Raw genomic sequence first — 20,269 nt, forward strand, 5'->3', positions numbered from 1 at the left:
TGCTTTTCCTATCCAATTTAGAGTATAACCCATGGAAACTGTATTACCTCTTTTTAATCACAGTTTAGTCACATCAGTAAATATTAATACCAATACAGTCATCCTTCAGTATCCTTGGGGGATGGATTCCAAGAGCCCCATGGATATCAAAATCCATTGCTGCTCAAGTCCATTACATAAAATGGCATAGAATTTGCATATAACCTATACACATCCTCCCATATACTTTAAATCACCTCTGCTGCTGTATTGTGCTCAGTCATGTCTCTTTTGTGACCCTATGGGCTGTAGCCTGCCAGGCTACTCCGTCCATGGGATTTCCCAGGCAAGGATCCTGGAGTGGGTTGCCATTTCCTCCTCCAGGGGATTTTCCAGACCCAGGGATGGAGCTGTGTCTCCTGCATCTCCTAAATGGGCAGGCGGATTCTTTACCACTAACACCACTTGGGAAGCCCTTAAATCACCTCTGTGTTATTATAATGCCTAATACAATATAAATGCTATGTAAAAAGAAGTTTTTTTTTTTTTAACTTTCCAGAATTTCTTTCTTTTCTGTTTTTTTTTTTTAATGTAATACTTTCAGTTCATGGTTGGTTGAATCTGTGGATTCAGAACCCACAGATATGGAGGGCCAGCTGCTATACCAACCTTTGAATGTAGGGAAAAGAGTTCTTCAGTTGTAACTTGGATCTGGCAATGATTGTACTACAGTTTTCTTTGTGATGATTTCCCAAGGTTTGGTTTGAAATGTTTATAAAAATCAGCATTTGCAGAAAATGGTTTTTATTTCATACTTAGTTTCTCTCCACCGAACTTTAAATTTATAAGCTTTGTTTAAAGTATCATTAGGTCACTAAAAATGTGTTATTTTATACTAATACTGAAAGTGTTTATGCTTTTATTCACTCTTAATAATTTAATTTCTAATCAGGGGTTTGGGACTAGACAGTGAAGAAATCTTAGAAATACGCTGGATATACCCTATTATTGGACTCCCACAGACATCACCTCCTGAAAGCCCACAAAGTAAGTATATCTTACAGACAGAGAACACTAGGATTCTAAGGGATCTTAGAGACCCTCTAATCACATCTCTTCTTTGTACAAGCAAGAAAATCCAGGTTCAGAGAAAGTAGGTTTAAAGTCACCCAGCTCTGTTGATGGGAACGCAAGGACTGAATCTAGTCTCTTAACAGTAAGTTCAATGATCTTTTCACAAAACTATACCATTTCCTGTTCTTACTGTTGGTGAAACCTACCAATCAGCTAAGATTGAAATAACATCAACTTCAGACCCCTTTATTTAACAGTCTTTGATGTACTCTGAGCCCTGTACTAGATTTGTAAGATTCCTAGGTACTGGGCTTCTGGGATTACATTTAATCACCATATTCTGGCTTCTGTGTAACTCATGGGGACAATGATTCCTCTGTTAGTTTTCCTAATACAAATCTTTGATTTTGTTCTCCAAAAACTAGTCAGAATATACTACTGAGGTGTCAGGGAGGTTTGCTTTGCTACCACATATGCAATATCAAATCTCTACTCTTAAAATGCCTTTTTCTCAATGACACCTTTTCTCCTCCACATACTCCAGACTTATCTCAAGTTTCTGTATGTTCTCTTTCCTTAACACTCTTCACTTCTTCTGCATACTTTGACGTTCCCATTTTCTTCCCAGGGTCAGTGTAAGAATTCCTCTTAGATAACCAGCACAATTCCTCTTAGATAACCATAGGGTGAAATTTAGTATCCCAACCTCTTACCAGGCTCTAGGCATAGTTCTTCATAAGTAAGAATCACTGAATTGCACAGCAAAGGGATATCTGTTTTCAATCTCCACCTTGAACAACAGAAATAAGCTCTAAGAAGTCTTGAAATTTTGAATTTTCCTTCTCCTTCCAATACCAGTCTTTGCTAGTGAAAAAGGACTTGTCTTTACTGGCACAAATTATGTCACCCCACTTAGAAGAGAAAATAGCAAGTTTTGCTTGTGAATAACAGCATTTCCCCAGATACACTGGTTATAAAGGAAGAACAAGATTATATATTTCCTTATGGAGTTTAATTTTAAGTGGAGTGAAAATCCACATACCTAACAATTCCTTTGACAATAAATGTCATTTGTTTTACTTGAAGTATTTTTATTCTTGTGCTAAAAAAACTATCAACACATAAATATTTCACATACACTAAATTATCTTCAGAATGGTTCACAAACATGTCAAAATATTTTTTTATTTCCATCTAGGACATAGTTGTTTGTATACTTTCCATAGTGCTGAGCAGTTTAAAATTTATAATAGTCTTCCGATCAGTGATGTAATACAGCCTAGACAGCAGTATTGCTCGTGTCTACTCCAGATACTGTTTTTTTTTCCCCCAGATTAAAGATTTAGGGCAGATTTTTAGAAGTCTAAAATAAAGCCTATGAGAAAATAAAAACATAAATTTCTTGCACCGTTGTCTTCAATAGAGGTTAAATATACTTCCAAAACATAGACATTTTCTATCAAGTCACTTCTCTTGGTAATTTTTTTTTTTCAAGTAAATGTGAGTTCTGTAAATAGCCTGTGTTATATTAGCACAACCAAGTGAACATCTGTGTTCTGAGCAGATTGTATAGTAGTTATTAAATCATTTTACCAAAAGTCTAAAACCTATTCTAGTAATTCTTTTTCTCTACAAATGCCCTTGAGAAACAAATGGGTAAGATTTTATAAATAAATATTATTTACTCTCTGTACAATCCATTCTTCATTCCTAAGAACACATCAGAAATAACCCATTGCTTTCCCTGCTCAACTGTATCACCATCAATGTTTGTTGTTTCTTTTCTTTTTTTCTATGTTTATCTATAACCCAGGTTATTCTCAAGCCCAGGGTACTTTTGTTGCACTGTGAGCCACCTTTTATCTTTGTGCATTCTAATCTGCTCCTGTCCATTGAGGTAGATAATTGGAAAAGGGCTGCACTCCCTATCAGTGTAAAGACAATGGAATGTGAATCCATTGTGATTTAGTAATGCTGGTCCTGCTAGGGCACTAATTACCTAAGGACTTATAGGACAAGACCAGTGACATGATACTAATTATAACTTTGATCACACTAATTTCCGATTTAATGCTCTAAAACTGAAGCTAATTATAACCAGAAAAGCTTGTACATTTTCTTCAGCCATTTCAACCCACTTAATTTACATCTAACTTTGTACCCCGTTGTACATTTCACATAATTAATTCTAAGTCCAAAATGTTCAGTATCAACCTGTAAATTTAAGAACTAAAATAAAATTTATTTTAATTATTTATTTACCGTAGGTGTGGTACATATTGCAAAAACACGTAAATCTGCTGACATTATCCAGTTTTGCAGTTCCGATGAACATATTATCTTTTTTTACTGTATAGCAGGAGCTAGTACAACATTGTAAAGCACTATATTCTAATAAAATTATTTTAAAATATGTTATTAGTGATGCCATAAAAGCATAGAGTAATATATTTCAAAAGGTTTTTTAATATTATGATTCACTTTTTTATCTCATATTCATTTTGTCCTGTGTGCATCTGAACTGATAAAATATAACATTTGATATATTTTAGAGAAATATGGACTCTAGTATACATGGCCTCATAATATTATAGAGATAGTGCCAGCATAGTAACATTCCTTTATAAAATTATTAGCTATATATAGATATAATATTTTGGTTACTCACAAGACTCAATAACACATCTGAAATTTATATAAGAAAATGTTGGAGTTTAATATATAGAGAGAAATATATAAAGTTACATTAATTTAATGTTTAATGCTGTAAATTAAAGTAATATGTAATAATGGTTAATATTATTTTAAAATAAATAATTACAGCTTTATTTTTAACCGCTAAATAGTGTATTTTGTAAATTTAAAAGCAATTCACACATGGAAATTAAAATATTTTACTTAAATAATTTAAGTACATTTCAAGGTGCATGTATTATTATTTTTAGTTAAATATTAATTAAATTAATATTTTTAATTTAGGAGATAATAAGACATATTCTAAAAGTATTGTAAAATAAATATTATAGGACTTAAAAAATTATTTGAAAGTATTTGCTGTAGTATTTTTATTTAAGTAAAGTTTGGTATTTACCATAATAAGCTTACAAACAGCTGAAAAATCTAGTCCCTGAATCACATTTCTGCATCTTAATGTAATCTGTACTTTGCTGTGTATCTTCTAGATTTATCTCTTGTCATGCTGTTTTTACATATTATTTAATATTCATGTTGCTTCCAAAATGTCAGTGTATATAGATACTGAATGAGGATATGTGTGTTAATACCAGATGCAATGACATGCCAAAGTCTGCCAAAGGGACTTCTATTTTTCATAGCATAATTCATTTTTTTCTATCTCAAGAACAATCAAATAGCCCATTAATCAAATTAACTGAAAGTATTTCTCTCCTGTAGTTGTCATAAAATGTCAGGCCAGAAAGAGGCTAGAAGAGGAGGTGGAAGTCACACTGGATGGAGATTTTTGGGGAGAAAATCCTATCTTAGACCTGTCAGACTTTACAGTGATTCCAAAAAGAAAATCATATGCATATTATGAAGATATAGGAGGTAAGAGAACACAGTCATGGGGATAAAAAATTATAATAAATAAAAACTCAATTTCCTTAAATTTCAGATTGCTGATTACTCAGTTACATGAAAATCGATGCCCATTTATTTCTCATTTACAGTTAGTGTCCAATGAGTGTTATTTTTGTCCTCTTTACATAGTAGTTTTCTGCAAATGACAGTAGTTATGGTTATTAATGGATTTATAAGAATAGATTCAGGTTATGTCATCAGTGAGGAAAGAAAAAAATGTAGTAACTGTAATTTTCATTTCTTTCAACTTTAGTTTCTTACTTTATTCTCTTTTTCTGATTTATGGAATGTGATTAAAGCCATGGCTGTAGCTTTAAATTTGAAAGAATGACCTTGAATAAAATATTTCTTATTTAAAGAGATAGAAAAATTGGCATAAATTAGATGCAATGCCCAAATATATATTTTTTATAATAATCCCTCTGACATTTGGCATCTTAAACAAGACATTTCAAAAAGTTATATGATGGTCTGGCAAAATCAACTCTCAATGATACAAACTTTGGTTTTCGGCCATCTTCCACATGAAATAAAGTAGAAAGTTCCTCTTCACATTGAAAGGGAAATTCCCTTAACAATCATTTTATTAGTATGAAGGGGAGAAATCTTTATGTATTATTTATAAAGGAAAGTAACCACAAAATTAAGTATGAAATGCCTTGCAGAATCAAAATTTCTTCTCTAGTTTTCTTATTTTGGTCTATCGTTTTTTACTTTGATCTCACTACTATCATCTCTGTGTCTAATTATTTCAATGATGAGAGAATGTAAATGAGGTATAACAAAAGGGAGAGTATACAAGCGTATAGAGAGGATATACAATAGTAAAATAATTTTTACTTTTTTATAATAACTATTTCTACTAAGTAATAAATTCTCATTTTAAATGATTAAAGACATTTCTGATGAATATGAATAGCAGTCCCTCAGCTCAACTTAGTCCCACTCAGATGGTGTTCAGTTCAGTTCAGTTCAGTTCAGTCGCTCAGTTGTGTCCAACTGTTTGCGACCCCATGAATCACAGCATGCCAGGCCTCCCTGTCCATCACCAACTCCTGGAGTTTACGTAAACCATGTCCATTGAGTCAGTGATGCCATCCAGCCATCTCATCCTCTGTCATCCCCTTTTCCTCCTGTCCCCAATCCCTCCCAGAATCAGGGTCTTTTCCAATGAGTCAGCTCTCCACATGAGGTGGCCAAAGTACTGGAGTTTCAGCCTCAGCATCAGTCCTTCCAATGAACACCCAGGACTGGTCTCCTTCAGGATGGACTGGTTGGATCTCCTTGCAATCCAAGGGACTCTCAAGAGTCTTCTCCAACACCACAGTTCAAAAGCATCAATTCTTCGGCACTCAGCTTTCTTCCCAGTCCAACTCTCACATCCATACATGACCACAGGAAAAACGATAGCCTTGACTAGACAGACCTTTGTTGGCAAATTAATGTCTCTGCCTTTTAAGATGCTATCTAGGTTAGTCATATGGTGTTAGAATATAATAAATTTGAAATATACCCTCTCATACCTCCAACCATACTTGAGTGATGGAAGCTTGTTAGGAATGTAACCAGCTATTTTAACCAAGACCAATTAATAGTGACAAACAAGGCAGGCATCTTTTTCTTTCACATGTAAGCTTGGACTTGGGCGTGGTTTAGGGAGTGCAGTGCCTCTGCCCCCTGTGATTACCAGGCCTTCAGGTCCTTTGGGGGCTTCCCTTGTGGCTCAGCTGGTAAGCAATCTGCCTGCAATGTGGGAGACCTGGGTTCAATCCCTGGGTTGGGAAGATCCCTTGGAGAAGGGAAAGGCTACCCACTCCAGTATTCTGGAGTCCATGGGGTTGCAAAGAGTCGGACACGACTGAGCGACTTTCACTTTCAGGTCCTTTTTTCTTGTTGCTCCACCATCCACCAAGTTGTCCTCATCTGCATCATCGATTCTATAGTCACATCCTCAGTAAATAACAAGCTGGTTCCTTTTAAAACCATGACCTGAAGATGCATATGTCATTTCTACTTGTATCCCATTGGTGAGGTCTCAGTTATATACAGGCACACATAGATGTCCTTGAGACTGGGAAATGTCTCTTGACAGACTCCCAGATTAAACTGGGAGACATTCTAGAACAAAGAAAAGCAAAAAGGGAGAAAGTAAATATTGGGAAGACAATTAGCAATTTATGCCATATTTTATTTCCTGTGAACTGATAAAATCTATCATCTTTCCATCCAAAATACTTAATGAGAACCTATTACACATGGAGTGTTTTTCTGGGCCTGGAAATTTACCTAGATCCCATCCCTCTCCTACCATCAGACTGGTATCCCCACTCTTTAGGATAGCATTCCAGTTAGATCTCTGCTCAACATCTCAAATCCCCTAAAGAGATGAGGATTCAAGTTTAACTGGACCCACACTGGCCCTGTTGCTGGGGCCTGAGTACCATTTCCCTTTCTCCAGTTCCCTCTGCCATCTATGTGATATCAAGTATTGTCATTCTGTCTCTACCTCCTACCATGCCCCAAACCCATATTAGAACCTTATTGCTGTCCATGCCAGTTGAGCATTTAATCTTCTAAGAACTATGCTGTTTTATGTTTTGTATTCATTACATTATTGTAGAACTTAACATCAAAGAAACCCTATGAAACACATAGTATCTCTATATTTTTTACAAGTGAGGAAATCTCAGTAAAAGAAGTTTAATGACTTGTCCAGGATCCTACAGTACAACAGAGGAAGGGATGATACATGAATCCAAGCTCGACTATGTTTTAAAGCTTTCTAAAAAATAATAATAATTTAGATTTAAAACCTAGATATGAAATCATAGGTTCTGAGCAGTTCATATTGAGTTCAGGCCTAACCTAATTGCTTTTTCTTTAAAGCCCTGAGGAAATCAAAAACTTTTATAAGGGCAAAGCTTTCTGAGAGTTTCCCTAACTTAAGGTAAAATGCGCAGTATGAAGTGGTCAATCAGTATACAAAAAGTTGTTTCCACGTTCCCTTTATTATCATATCCTCTTCTGTTATACTTCCTACCCTGTGGTTACCCACTGCTTGCTGAATAAAACATTACTTTGCAATATAAAAAATTAACACTATTCATCCATTTTTCAGCCATAAAACATATTTCATATGAATGGTATCTGATCATTTTTATCTCAGTTCAGTTCAGTTCAGTCACTCAGTTGTGTCCAACTCTTTGTGACCCAATGAATCTCAGCACGCCAGGCCTCTCTGTCCATCACCCACTCCCAGAGTTCACTCAAACTCATGTCCATCGAGTCAGGGACGCCACCCAGCAATCTCATCATCTGTTATCCCCTTCTCCTCCTGCCCCTAATCCCTCCCAGCATCAGGGTATTTTCCAATGAGTCAGCTCTTCGCATGAGAAGGCCAAAGTACTGGAGTTTCAGCTTTAGCATCATTCCTTCCAATGAACACCCAGGAATGGTCTCCTTTAGGATGGACTCCTTTAGGTTGGATCTCCTTGCAGTCCAAGGGACTCTCTAGAATCTTCTCCGACACAACAGTTGAAAAGCATCAGTTCTTTGGCACTCAGCTTTCTTCACAGTCCAACTCTCACATCCATACATGACCACTGGAAAAACCATAGCCTTGACTAGACAGACCTTAGTTGACAAAGTAATGTCTCTGCTTTTTAATATGCTATCTAGGTTGGTCATAACTTTTCTTCCAAGGAGTGTCTTTTTATTTCATGGGCGCAATCACCATCTGCAGTGATTTTGGAGCCCAAGAAAATAAAATTTGTCACTGTTTCCATTTTTTTCCCTACCTATTTGCCATGAAGTGATGGGACCAGATGCCATGATCTTAGTTTTCTGAATGTTGAGCTTTAAGCCAACTTTTTCACTCTCCTCTTTCACTTTCATCAAGAGGCTTTTTAGTTCCTCTTCACTTTCTGCCATAAGAGTGGTGTCATCTGCATATCTGAGGTTATTGATATTTCTCCCGGCAATCTTGATTCCAGCTTGTGCTTCTTCCAGTCCAGCGTTTCTCATGATGTACTCTGCATAGAAGGTAAATAAGCAGGGTGACAATATACAGCCTTGACATACTCCTTTTCCTATTTGGAACCAGTCTGTTGTTCCATGTCCAGTTCTAACTGTTGCTTCCTGACCTGCATATAGGTTTCTCAAGAGGCAGGTCAGGTGGTCTGGTATTCCCATCTCTTTCAGAATTTTCCAGTTTATTGTGATCCACAGAGTCAAAGGCTTTGGCATAGTCAATAAAGCAGAAATAGATGTTTTTCTGGAACTCTCTCACTTTTTCGATGATCCAGTGGATGTTGGCCATTTGATCTCTGGTTCCTCTGCCTTTTCTAAAACCAGCTTGAACACCTGGAAGTTCACGGTTCACGTATTGCTGAAGCCTGGCTTGGAGAATTTTGAGCATTACTTTACTAGCGTGTGAGTTGAATGCAATTGTGCGGTAGTTTAAGCATTCTTCGGCATTGCCTTTCTTTTGGATTGGAATGAAAACTGACCTTTTCCAGTCCTGTGGCCACTGCTGAGTTTTCCCAATTTGCTGGCATATTGCGTGCAGCACTTTCACAGCATCATCTTCCAGGATTTGAAATAGCTCACCTGGAATTCCATCACCTCCACTATCTTTGTTCGTAGTGATGCTTTCTAAGACCCACTTGACTTCATATTCCAGGATGTCTGGCTCTAGGTGAATGATCACCCCATTGTGATTATCTTGGTCATGAAGATCTTTTTTGTACAATTCTTCTGTGTATTCTTGCCACCTCTTCTTAATATCTTCTGCTTCTGTTAGGTCCCTACCATTTCTGTCCTTTATTGAGCCCATCTTTGCATGAAATATTCCCTTGGTATGTCTACTTTTCATGAAGAGATCTCTAGTCTTTTCTACTCTGTTGTTTTCCTTGTTTTTTATCTACTGAAATGTTATTCAATCTATATAAAATAATCCAGAATTATATTCACCATTTGTCCCCTACTGTCATTCCAGTCTCATTTCTCTAGGACATTAACTTGTTATTAACCTGAGTGGGATCACCTGCCACTTGTCTACATTTACCATCTACTTTACCAGCATGGTCAGCATCTATGAGACAGTCTGCTCTGCCCAGCCTGCCAACTTCCACTGCTTTTTTATGGAAACTACTTCCCAAGCTTGCCACAAGTTCTTATCATAGTTCAGTCATATGCTGTCCTCCTGGCCAGAGTGGGCATATAAGGGAGATTAGGCTCCCCCAAATCTTCTGTAGTCAAATGCAGAAAGTCTATTTACCTTCATTTGCTGAAGCTGTAATATGTAGTGCTAGGGAGTATTTATTTCTCTACTTTTCTCTGCAGGCCTGATTTCTCTTCTCTTTGTAGGTCTCCTTTCTCTGTCTGCTCATCGATAAACACATGACTCTGTCATGCTTAACTCTTCCTTTACTTCATGAAACACTTGGTATCTTCTGAAAAAGATTATTCAAACGGGGGTTCTGTTATTTGCAAATAGGCATTCTAAGTGTAAATGTAGACAAAGCTCTAGAAATGATAAATATTTCTTAAATGGATTGTAAAAATATCAGAATCATCTTCCCCATACACTCTCATTATAAAATTTCTCAGTCACTATTTTAAAAGCTGGAGATGGAATTATGAAATGAGTGTCTATGTTATATGTACCCAGTGTAGTTCAAAAGATTCAAAAAAATTAGTTCAGATTAACTTGTTTTTGGTTTACTGGACAGTTATTGATAGTGTGAATTATATGAGAGTGAGAGATAGTAATACTGTCACTAGGTTGCACAATGAGATATTTAATTTTTAATTATATTAATTTACTACTTTTTTCTCCTTGGTTGAATTTTCATTTTTTAGTTGAAAAATGCTAACATAATCACAGCCTGCTTAAATTTATAAAAAGTGAAATAAATTTGTATGAGGACAGGGGAATTTTCCACTATAACACCTGTATAGTTAATCTCTATTTCAAAGAACTATGTATTAATAATGAAATCAGACTGATGTGAACCATTTCCATTTATCTCCAAAAATTATTATGAGTTGGGTACAGATTTTGCTTTAGTGAATCATGTAGTAGCATTGGACAAATGTACAAAAAGTGATTGTTAAGTAAATGAAATTCTATTGGCTTTCTTTTCTTCAACCAGTAGCCAATATAAAAAAAAAAAAGTTCTGATTGTTGGGATAAGAATATTAGTGTAGATTAACCACAGAATCCAAATGTGTAATACAGTTTCCAATTTCCAGTGATAAATAAATGTGAGTACTTTCTTACTAAAATAGAAAACAATTTTAACATGCAGGCAACCTATAATAAGTGTTCCCCAGTGAATGTCCAGTTTCTGAAGTGAAACCATTGTTTTGTGTGACATCCTGTTATGCTTCAGTGAATTTTAATAGTTTAGTCTTCAAGCTTGATTTTTATTTGAAATCTATCCTGTTGAAGGCAAAATGTTGATGCTTCTATGACATGAAGTAAGGAAGGTAAAGAAATGCTTACATTCAGGACTCATTTTAATATGTTCTTGCTACTTAAATTGCTTAAATTGTACCCTTGTCAGGTTGCAAGCTATATATATATATATATATATATATATATATATATATATATATATATATATATAAATAAAATTCTGATAGTAGAAATTGATTAGATCTTATTACCTGAAAAAAAATCCACTCCCTCCTAGATAAGAATGGTCTATAAGGAGGCTGCCAACATCATTCTGAGAGATTCGAAAGGTATATAAGGAAAAGAGTCTCTCTTTTAAATAGCTCTTGAAAATACACCTTTTGATATGGCTCATATTTCACTACTTCATTACTTTTCATGATGAAAAATAATGCTTACTATTGAAAATAACTATTTGGAAGGTTTGCAGTCTTACCTGTTCCCATCATTTTCTAGTAGCTTTTCCTCTGCTCAATACCACCAAACTCAAGGAGATCATCTTTTTTTTTTTTTTCCTTGCAAAAGACATTTTAATTTTTTAACATCTGTTTCTGTTCTGAAGCATGTCTTGCTATACAGAAGTAGGTTTCTTCAGTGACTTCCCTGGTGACTCAGACGGTGAAGAGTTCTCCTGCAATGTGGGAGACCTGGGTTTGATCCCTGGGTTGGGAAGATCCCCTGGAGGAGGAAATGGCAACCTACTCCAGTATTCTTGCCTGGAGAATCCCATGGCTAAAGGAGCCTGGCGAGCTACAGTGCCTGGGGTCGCAAAGAGTCAGACATGACTGAGCAACTAAGCACAGACACTCAATTTTAATGTTTTTAAACATTAAAAATATTAATGTCTTAATGTCTTTTCTCTGAATATTTGATAAATCAGTTGACCTTGCTCTGGTCTGAGTTCCTTAAAAGCATCTGGTAATTGCTGGATTCCTTTTACTGCCCAATTCCAAAGATGTAACCAACTTGTATGAAGTCTCTGAAAGTCCCCCTGCTTGCTGTTCCCTTCTCACCTATTTATTTATGAAGGTATGGGGCTGGTCACAAGGCTGAATACTATTTTAGCCTTTATATAAAGGCAAACCAGCTGTTTTCACCTATGTGTGTCATTTGATTATAGTTTACTCAACACATTAAGTAGAATCCAAAAGTCATGTTGTTCATGCCATTTCGTACTTTTTATAGTCTCTTAAATCCCTTATGATAAGGTGGAAATTGAAGCATTTTACTATGTGGCTTAAGCTGTGATGGGATTTTAGGTGTGATCATTAATTAACAACCTATATTCCTTCATCCAAATTTCTAGTTATCTGAAAAGTAGATGTAGAAATAAGGCAGATGGAAATCAAAAGGTACCTTTATTATAAAGGTGAACTGGAAAATGACTTGGTACTATGGATTCATTTGGGCTTGTCAATACCTTCCACCACAATTGAGTGCATTTACCCCAAACTAGCCAGTTGTACGGGAATAAACAATTGACACACAAAGAAGGAAGAAAAAGTGTGCATGCTGATTGATGGTATCAGAAAAGAAAGAGAAAGGTCTGCTCCGGCTTCACTTCTTCACCCAAATTCACTGATCAGATACGTTGTTTTCTCTCAGAGGGCAGAATATGATGAAGGAGACAGATTGATGCTGAGATATTTTTCCCTCCTATACCTTTCCCTTCTAGCAAATGAAAAAGCCTCTCTATGTAAACAAGATCAATAGGAAATAAGGATCCCCACCACTGCCTTCCTATTGTTTTCTCTTACTTATCACCATCTTATTTCCCTGAGAGTCCAATAAAACCATCAAACCTCATTTAAATGAAAACACTAGGACCTCTCTATTCTCTTTCTACCCTGACTCCTCACAAACACCATTGAGTTAATAAAGATTGATCACTTTCATATCTTTTTTATTCAACAACAATCTCAGGAACATCTTTGTTGCCAGGTATTATGCTGAGTCCCAGAGACGCCAAAATTAACAAAGCACAGACTGTTGTCAAGGAATTCAAGAAATCGTCTATCCAACATGTTAGATTTATGCACCTGTACTACTTAAATCAATTGGTGTTGCCCTACTGGGATATTACACTGCTTTTATTTTTAGACAGTATTTTGAAATGTGACTTCTATAAGACTACAAATTATACCCTGTGGGCAGTATTTCCCCCATAATTGTATTTATTCTTCCTAAGTAATTCTGGTCTCTGCCTTCTCTATGCCTCTCTGGAGATAAGTTCAGTGACTTTCTCTCTGTGGGACTTTTTCTATGAGAGTAGTTTTGCCATTTAATTGCATAACAAATTCATGCCACTTCCTTTTATATCCCAGGTGTACTGTAGCTTGAGGCTGTCTTTCTTTGATTAATCTACTGTCTTTTTCCTGCCTGATTTGCTGATTTGTTTGTCACACTGGTCTCATTTTACCCAAAGGCCAGTCTTCTTGTTGCATGTTGTTTACATGATGATGCCTATGTTGGATTTGGTCTGTAATCACAACCAGCTCCAGAGAAGCCTGTCATTGGCCCTCCCATGACCCCACATTGGCCTCTAGACTTGATCCTTCCCTCTGCTTCTCTTCATTTTGCTTTCTCTGCTCAACTCACTCCATTAAGTCTTCTGTCCTAACTACTCTAATGAGAGTACCCTTGACAAGATTGTCAGCCCTATCCAGTATGCCTGATCCAGTGGTCAAATTTGAGCTTATATCTCGCTGGTTATCCCTTTTCCATCTCTGTTGTTGGCTCCTCTTCTTCTGACCAGAATCTCAGTATTTGAGTGACCCAGGCCTCTACCCTGAGGGCCAGAACACTCCTTTGCACAGATAATGGCCTGCATACTTTCCAGAAGCTGCTGCTGATGGCATCTTCTCAGCAGTTGTGCCATTTGCCGGGCCTGGTATCCTCAGCTGTGACATCTTTACTCAGACAACTTGGGTTCTTCTATTTAATTTCTATATGGCCTTGACAAAATTATTTTACTTCTCTATAAACTCTGTTTCTTCAACTGTAGTATGGAGATAGTATCTATTTCATAGGATTTTTTTTAAAGATTAAGTGTAAATGCATAGAATTCTTAAAAGTGCCTGGTTCTCAGTAAGTGTCTCATAAGTGTTAGATATTACCATTATTATCATTTAAAGCTCTGGTTGGGCATTTTGTGACAGTGATGTACTAGAAGACCCATCTTCGGTCACTGACAAATGACAGTTTGAGATGGAAACATGATTCTTTCAATGTCATTTGCTGGGTTTTCTCATTAATACATGAAATAATATTATATCAGAAAGTATAAAAATATGGTACCTAATCTTAAATAGATTCTGAAATTTGGTGCTAAATTGCTAAATGGCTGGATAAAATATTTATGTTACAAAAAGTTCCTTTATCTTTTATTTCTGGATTCTTGTTTAAAATGAAATGTGCAAGACAAGCATTAGCTATGTTGCCACTTTCTTCCTTTAATTTTTGTTCTGTAGTTTACTGTACTTGCAGTTGTAGCAAAAGAATATGCAATTATTTTAAGTTAATCTATTAAATGACCTTATGAAAGTGAAGTAAAACATGTAAATTAAATAACCCTTCAAAAAGACACACAATTTTGTGAAAATAATAAGAGTGTGCAGATGGCACATTCTTCATTATCTGTTCAAAGAAAATAGCTTTAGGTGGTTTATCCAATATCCTCTATTTTCTTTGAATACCTTCTTGTCATTATCCCCTTTCAAATTTGTGTTCAGTACTCCATTCCTTCCTTCTATGATTATTACACCCTGTCAAGCAAATGTAGATGCCTATTATTAATGAAGAGACAACTATAGAAATTTATGAAAGAATATGAATAACAGTGTTCATTATACTTTGATATTCACTTCTCATTGAGACATTTTGGTTGGGTTTGCTATGAAGTGTATTTCTTACAGATTAAAATGATATAAAATACACAGTTTCACAATATATTTTCCAAATAAATTGGTTACAATTCAGTACTTTTTGAATATTTATGTTTTGTCAAGGGTCTTTTAAAATTGCTAATATTCTTCCACATGGAATAAAAATCAATTATTGTCCTGAGAAAATTCATCCACATTTCTGGCACCCTTGACCATAGGTGCCATTGCATGATTTATTGGCATGATGATACAAGCATTAGGTTGCATAATTACACAAGGATGGAAGCATACCCTTCTTATTCAATATAATGACCACTTGCCATACCCAAGTGATTATTACCATTATTGTTTATTAGACAGTAGATGATAAGTAGATAGATATATATAGATATATCATACTCTATAATTGTCTGAAATATGTTTGATTAAATATTTTGCATGTATGTTAAGGGTATGAATATGGTACTAAAATGAGAAGCTCATGATTTTGGTTACCAGTCAGGACTGCTCCCATGGTTCCCACTTCATTCACAGGACATTGCTTGAGCTTAATCTCCATCTTCCTCTCACCCTTGTGCAGGTCACCACCTGGCCTGAACTACTGCAGAAACATCATTACCTTCTCTACGAACCCCCTTTTGCTCACTTTACCACTAAACAAGCACATCATTTCAATATTTAAAACATTCCATAGGTTCTTACTATTCTTAGAAGTCCCAAATCATCACCATAGCCTGCATAGTCTTGCCCATTATGCCCATTTCATCTCTTGGAAATTTCATCCCACTCCCTTTTGCTCCACCTGCTTAAGTTCTTTCCCAAAGAGGCTGTGGAAAATTCCCTCATGCTGCTCTGATGCCTAAGAGGCATTTCTTTGTCTACATGCAGGAGGCCCTTATCAACTTTATTTTTAACTTTGGTATATTGGTCTCCTCCTCAGGACCTTGGCAGTCAAGTTCCCAGGACCTGAGCTCTCATAGCCTCTTCTGCTTCTCCATAGTAGCTGTTCTCACAGTCATCATTGAAAACGCAGTATCACTGGTAGTTTATTGGCAATTCTTTCCTCCCAGTTATAAGTTCCATGGGGACAAGAACCTTACTTGTCATTTCAAGGAAAGTTTTCAGTTATTATTGACCAAATGAAAAAAGAAATATAAATATAGATGATAAGAAAAATGTTTTTAAAGTATGTTTAGATATTTGATAAGTAAACAAAATTATCTGCCTCATAGTTATGAATTTTTCCATAGCTAGGAAGTTTAACTGGGGCAAAATCTACAGCTCTTAGTGAGCAGTTCCTGAAAACTTTCACAGAATGGGAAACCATTGAAAATGGGAAGTGCTTCTAAACAAGCATGTGATAACCATTATATAAGATAGAAAAAAAGAGGTTAGTAAATATTTCAATACCTATTAAAACACAATTGAAATCAAATATATATTTATCCTGACCCTTAATTTTGTGAGTTCAAATGTCTTTTTAAGAGTTTGTGTTTAAAACAAAGAAAGAACAGAATTTTCCTCCTGTGTCAAAAAATTTATTACAGTAGTCCTAAGGACTATGGACTTATAACCTGAAATTGTAATCTATATTAAGATAAACTACATTTATTTAAATGTTTTTAGAAGTGTGCATTTGTTCTCTCAAAGTCACGAGCTATATTTGTCATGAGTAATTAATTTTATACAACAATCAGATGATAACTAATTTACACTGGTCTCACTGACTTAGCTCTGATCAACCCAATACACATAAAAGTACTATACAGATCCCCTCCAAGTTGGGAACATTGCAAAAGGTATGCTTTTAACTTGATAATATGACTTTTCAAATAAAATGCAGAGACTCTACTTTGTTAGCTTGAAGACACAATGCAGAATGTCAGTTTGTTAGGATTTTGTACCACCTGATTCTGTTTTTCTTTCTTATGTGTTCATATCACTATATTCTAGTTAAAACAAGGGAAATATGTAAAGTATAAAAAGTACTAATATTGTTCCTACTTGCATGACCCCTGTCCCCTTGCAGATAATCAGGTCTGTGTTTTATACCAATGGATCTTCTTAGGATTGGAATTATGACATCTATAGTAACAGATTCCCCACAGGGGGTTCAATGCTTCTGAAACTAAATTTAGCTTCTCATTTCCTATCTTGATTCTGACACAACCATTCCCGTAAAGACTTCAATAATTAAGCAGAAACAGATGCAGATCTCAATAGTATTTGCTTTGAAAAATATGTTATTTGAATGCAATGAAATTTCATCTCCCATTAAACACTCTAAAACTCTTAAATGCTGCTTCTCAATATAGAGTATGGCTTCCAATGGAACATTTCCATATCCCATCCCCAGAACAAATCAATATATTAAATGTAGACATATTGATTTTGCTACAACAAAGAATGGTTATCAATAGGAACAATTGCCAATTTGGTCAACAGGATGAAAACTAGCAATTCAGAAGGTCTGAGATTTATTTTTACACATGAAAAAAAGAAAAATGATCTTGTAAGGTTATGGGTCAGTCCATTATTTTACATTAATAAGATTTACTGAGTAATTATTAAATGTGACTTTCTTTATAAATCATGTCTATAAGCTTTTAATATATACAGCATATCATATTGTGTTTATAGTAAATGTTATAGTAAATGTTAATTTTTAGTTTCTACTTGTCTATTTCTTATTTTATTAGTCTGAAATTTAAGGAGGGTGGGATTAAGGATAGTGGGTGAATTTATTTTATTATATCCATTCATTTATTTAACTCTTAAGAGCATACTGAATACTATTATATACCTGGTAACACACTAGGTATTATGAACACAAAGCTAAATAACATATACCCTCTCCCTCACTCTAAATACCTGTGCATGATTAGTGCTGACATATAACTGATTTTCTCTTTTTTTATTTTGATTTTCAATCTATATGTATTTAGTTGAATTAAAATGCATTTAAATCTTGATTTTCTTAGATATACCTATGAAACGTGAATTTGAATATGGCATTGAATTTGAATCTGAAGATGAAGAGGCCAGTTTGGAATCCTGCGTGGCTATATATTTGATCAAAAAATCTTATAATGCCAATAAAGAGCAGATAACATTGGTCTTCAGTCTGATATTTACACCAAAGAAACCAGTGAGGTAAACCTGCTTTTACAAACCCTAATTTCTTTAAACAATATTATTACTCTTTTAAACTAAATAATGTGGTCTTTTTCTTTCCATCTTTCTATTTGTCAGTTGCATTACTTCTTTGTTGCCATTGAGGTAAATAGATTATTTCTAGCTATTCAGCTGTGAAAAGTATTCTGATAAAAAAGAATAGTCCAAATTATTAGAAATCTGAGATATCCTTCAGTAATTGTGACCTCCCCAAGGTCATTAGGATATGCTACTAGCAAAACAGGGCTGTCTACTTTTTTTTAGTATAAATTTATTTATTTTAATTGGAGGTTAATTACTTTACAATATTGTATTGGTTTTGCCACACATCATGAATCCGCGACTTGGTGCTATACATTGACAACAAGGTATTTCTCCATACTACTTCTCAGAACCAGTTCAAATGATGAAACTGCTGAGTGCCCTCCTTTGCAATTGTTGTCATTACCGTTTTACCATTCAAAACCATAGCATTGTACTAAAGGTAAAGTATAGGAGGGTCATAGTAAGTAATACTATAGTAATTTCAACTATAGTAAGCTTTGAATATCTGTCCTTTGGAAAACCTCATCCAGTGTCTCTGTATTTACTTTTTAGGTAACTGATACTTAGCATCTACACATACTGTATGATGAGTCACATCTGAAACAGGATTTTATGTCTTGATGCAGAGACACTGATTAGAACTGCAAATAAGCACAAAATACAGCCTGGCCATGAAAAAAAATTGACAGTATTACTTGTGCTTTTAACCATTTCTATAATTTAACAATGCATTCAATGTACCCATGTGTGTATGAGAATGTAGTCTAATAACTAAAAGATAGCAGGGTCCCCTTCAGGAAGCAGTAATAAAATCAGATTTGTAAGAAGAAAGTACATATTAACCATTATTTTCATAGTTTTCTATGGGCTTTTTAAAAATTTTTTCATAGTTTTCTATGGGATTCCTTGGTGGCTCAGTGGTAAAGAATCTGCCTGCCAGTCCAAGAGGCACTGGTTTGATCTCTGCATCAGGAAGATCCCCTGGAGAAGGAAATGGCAACCTACTCTAGTATTCTTTTTTTTTTTCCTACTCTAGTGTTCTTGCCTGGAGAATTCCATGGACAGAGGAGCCTGGTGGGCTGCAGCCCATGGAATCACAAAGAGTCAGATACAACTTAGTAACTAAACATTTATTTGTTAGTATTTTTTTTTCACATTTAGCTTAGTATTATGTTGATTCAGTGACAGGGAAATTACCAGCAAAAACCAGAAGGGGAAAATGTTATCATTAGTGAGTATCAACAGAACCAATGTGAATTTATATTTGTTCCACATTTGGTGAGTTTAGAGCTTCTTGGTGAATATTTGAGAAACTGATTTAGGACAACTTATATTCATGATTTATAAATTTTTTTGAGTGTCTTGTGGTGTTCTGATGTAGTTTAAAATTCTATTTTATGTGCACATACTCATTTGTTTTTGTCATTTCTTCTTCCATATGTATTTGGGATGGTTCACGGCAAGACCTACCATTAAATGGTAAAAAATAAATAAATAAAACCAATAGCTTTAAATTTTGAAGAAAGAACAAGAAAATAATTATACCCAAATCATACTGTTCCTACATAATTTAAATAAGTATCAAATTTAATTCTTCTCTTCCTGATTGACATGGTAAAAAAAAAAGACAACAAAATTTTCATGGGTTTGTTAAGGAAAACACTGTTGCACAACAGTAAAAACAAGGTAATTTTTCATGTTTATCCTTTCATACAATACTGCTGACATAGTAAGAGTAATGGTCAGAACCTTAAATGTGTTTTTACAAAAAATAAAATATAGTAAAAACAAGAATATTATTCCTTAAGACCTTTACCTTTTTTTTCTTTTTTTTTCATTGGAAAAGATCCTGATGCTGGGAAAGATTGAGGGCAGGAGGAGAAGGGGACAACAGAGGATGAGATGGCTGGATGGCATCACCGAGTCAATGGGCATGGATGTGGGTGGACTCTGGGAGTTGGTGATGGACAGGGAGGCCTGGCTTGCTGCAGTTCATGGGGTCAAAAAGTCAAACACGACTGAGCGACTGAACCGAACTGAATGGGGCCGGATG

General features: G+C 35.2%; 1 protein-coding gene across 1 annotated transcript in view; it reads left to right on the forward strand.

Annotated features, from left to right (window-relative positions):
• Window positions 1–20,269, forward strand: part of CFAP47 (cilia and flagella associated protein 47) — a 507,952-nt gene that overhangs the window by 448,708 nt on the left and 38,975 nt on the right. Inside the window, exons 59-61 of the mRNA XM_070291173.1 lie at window positions 932–1,026; window positions 4,468–4,620; window positions 17,979–18,150. Coding sequence (XP_070147274.1) covers window positions 932–1,026; window positions 4,468–4,620; window positions 17,979–18,150 — 420 coding nt within the window. The remainder of the gene's footprint in view (window positions 1–931; window positions 1,027–4,467; window positions 4,621–17,978; window positions 18,151–20,269) is intronic.

Source organism: Ovis canadensis, chromosome X (genome assembly GCF_042477335.2).
Source record: "Ovis canadensis isolate MfBH-ARS-UI-01 breed Bighorn chromosome X, ARS-UI_OviCan_v2, whole genome shotgun sequence".
Taxonomy (NCBI): Eukaryota; Metazoa; Chordata; class Mammalia; order Artiodactyla; family Bovidae; genus Ovis; species Ovis canadensis.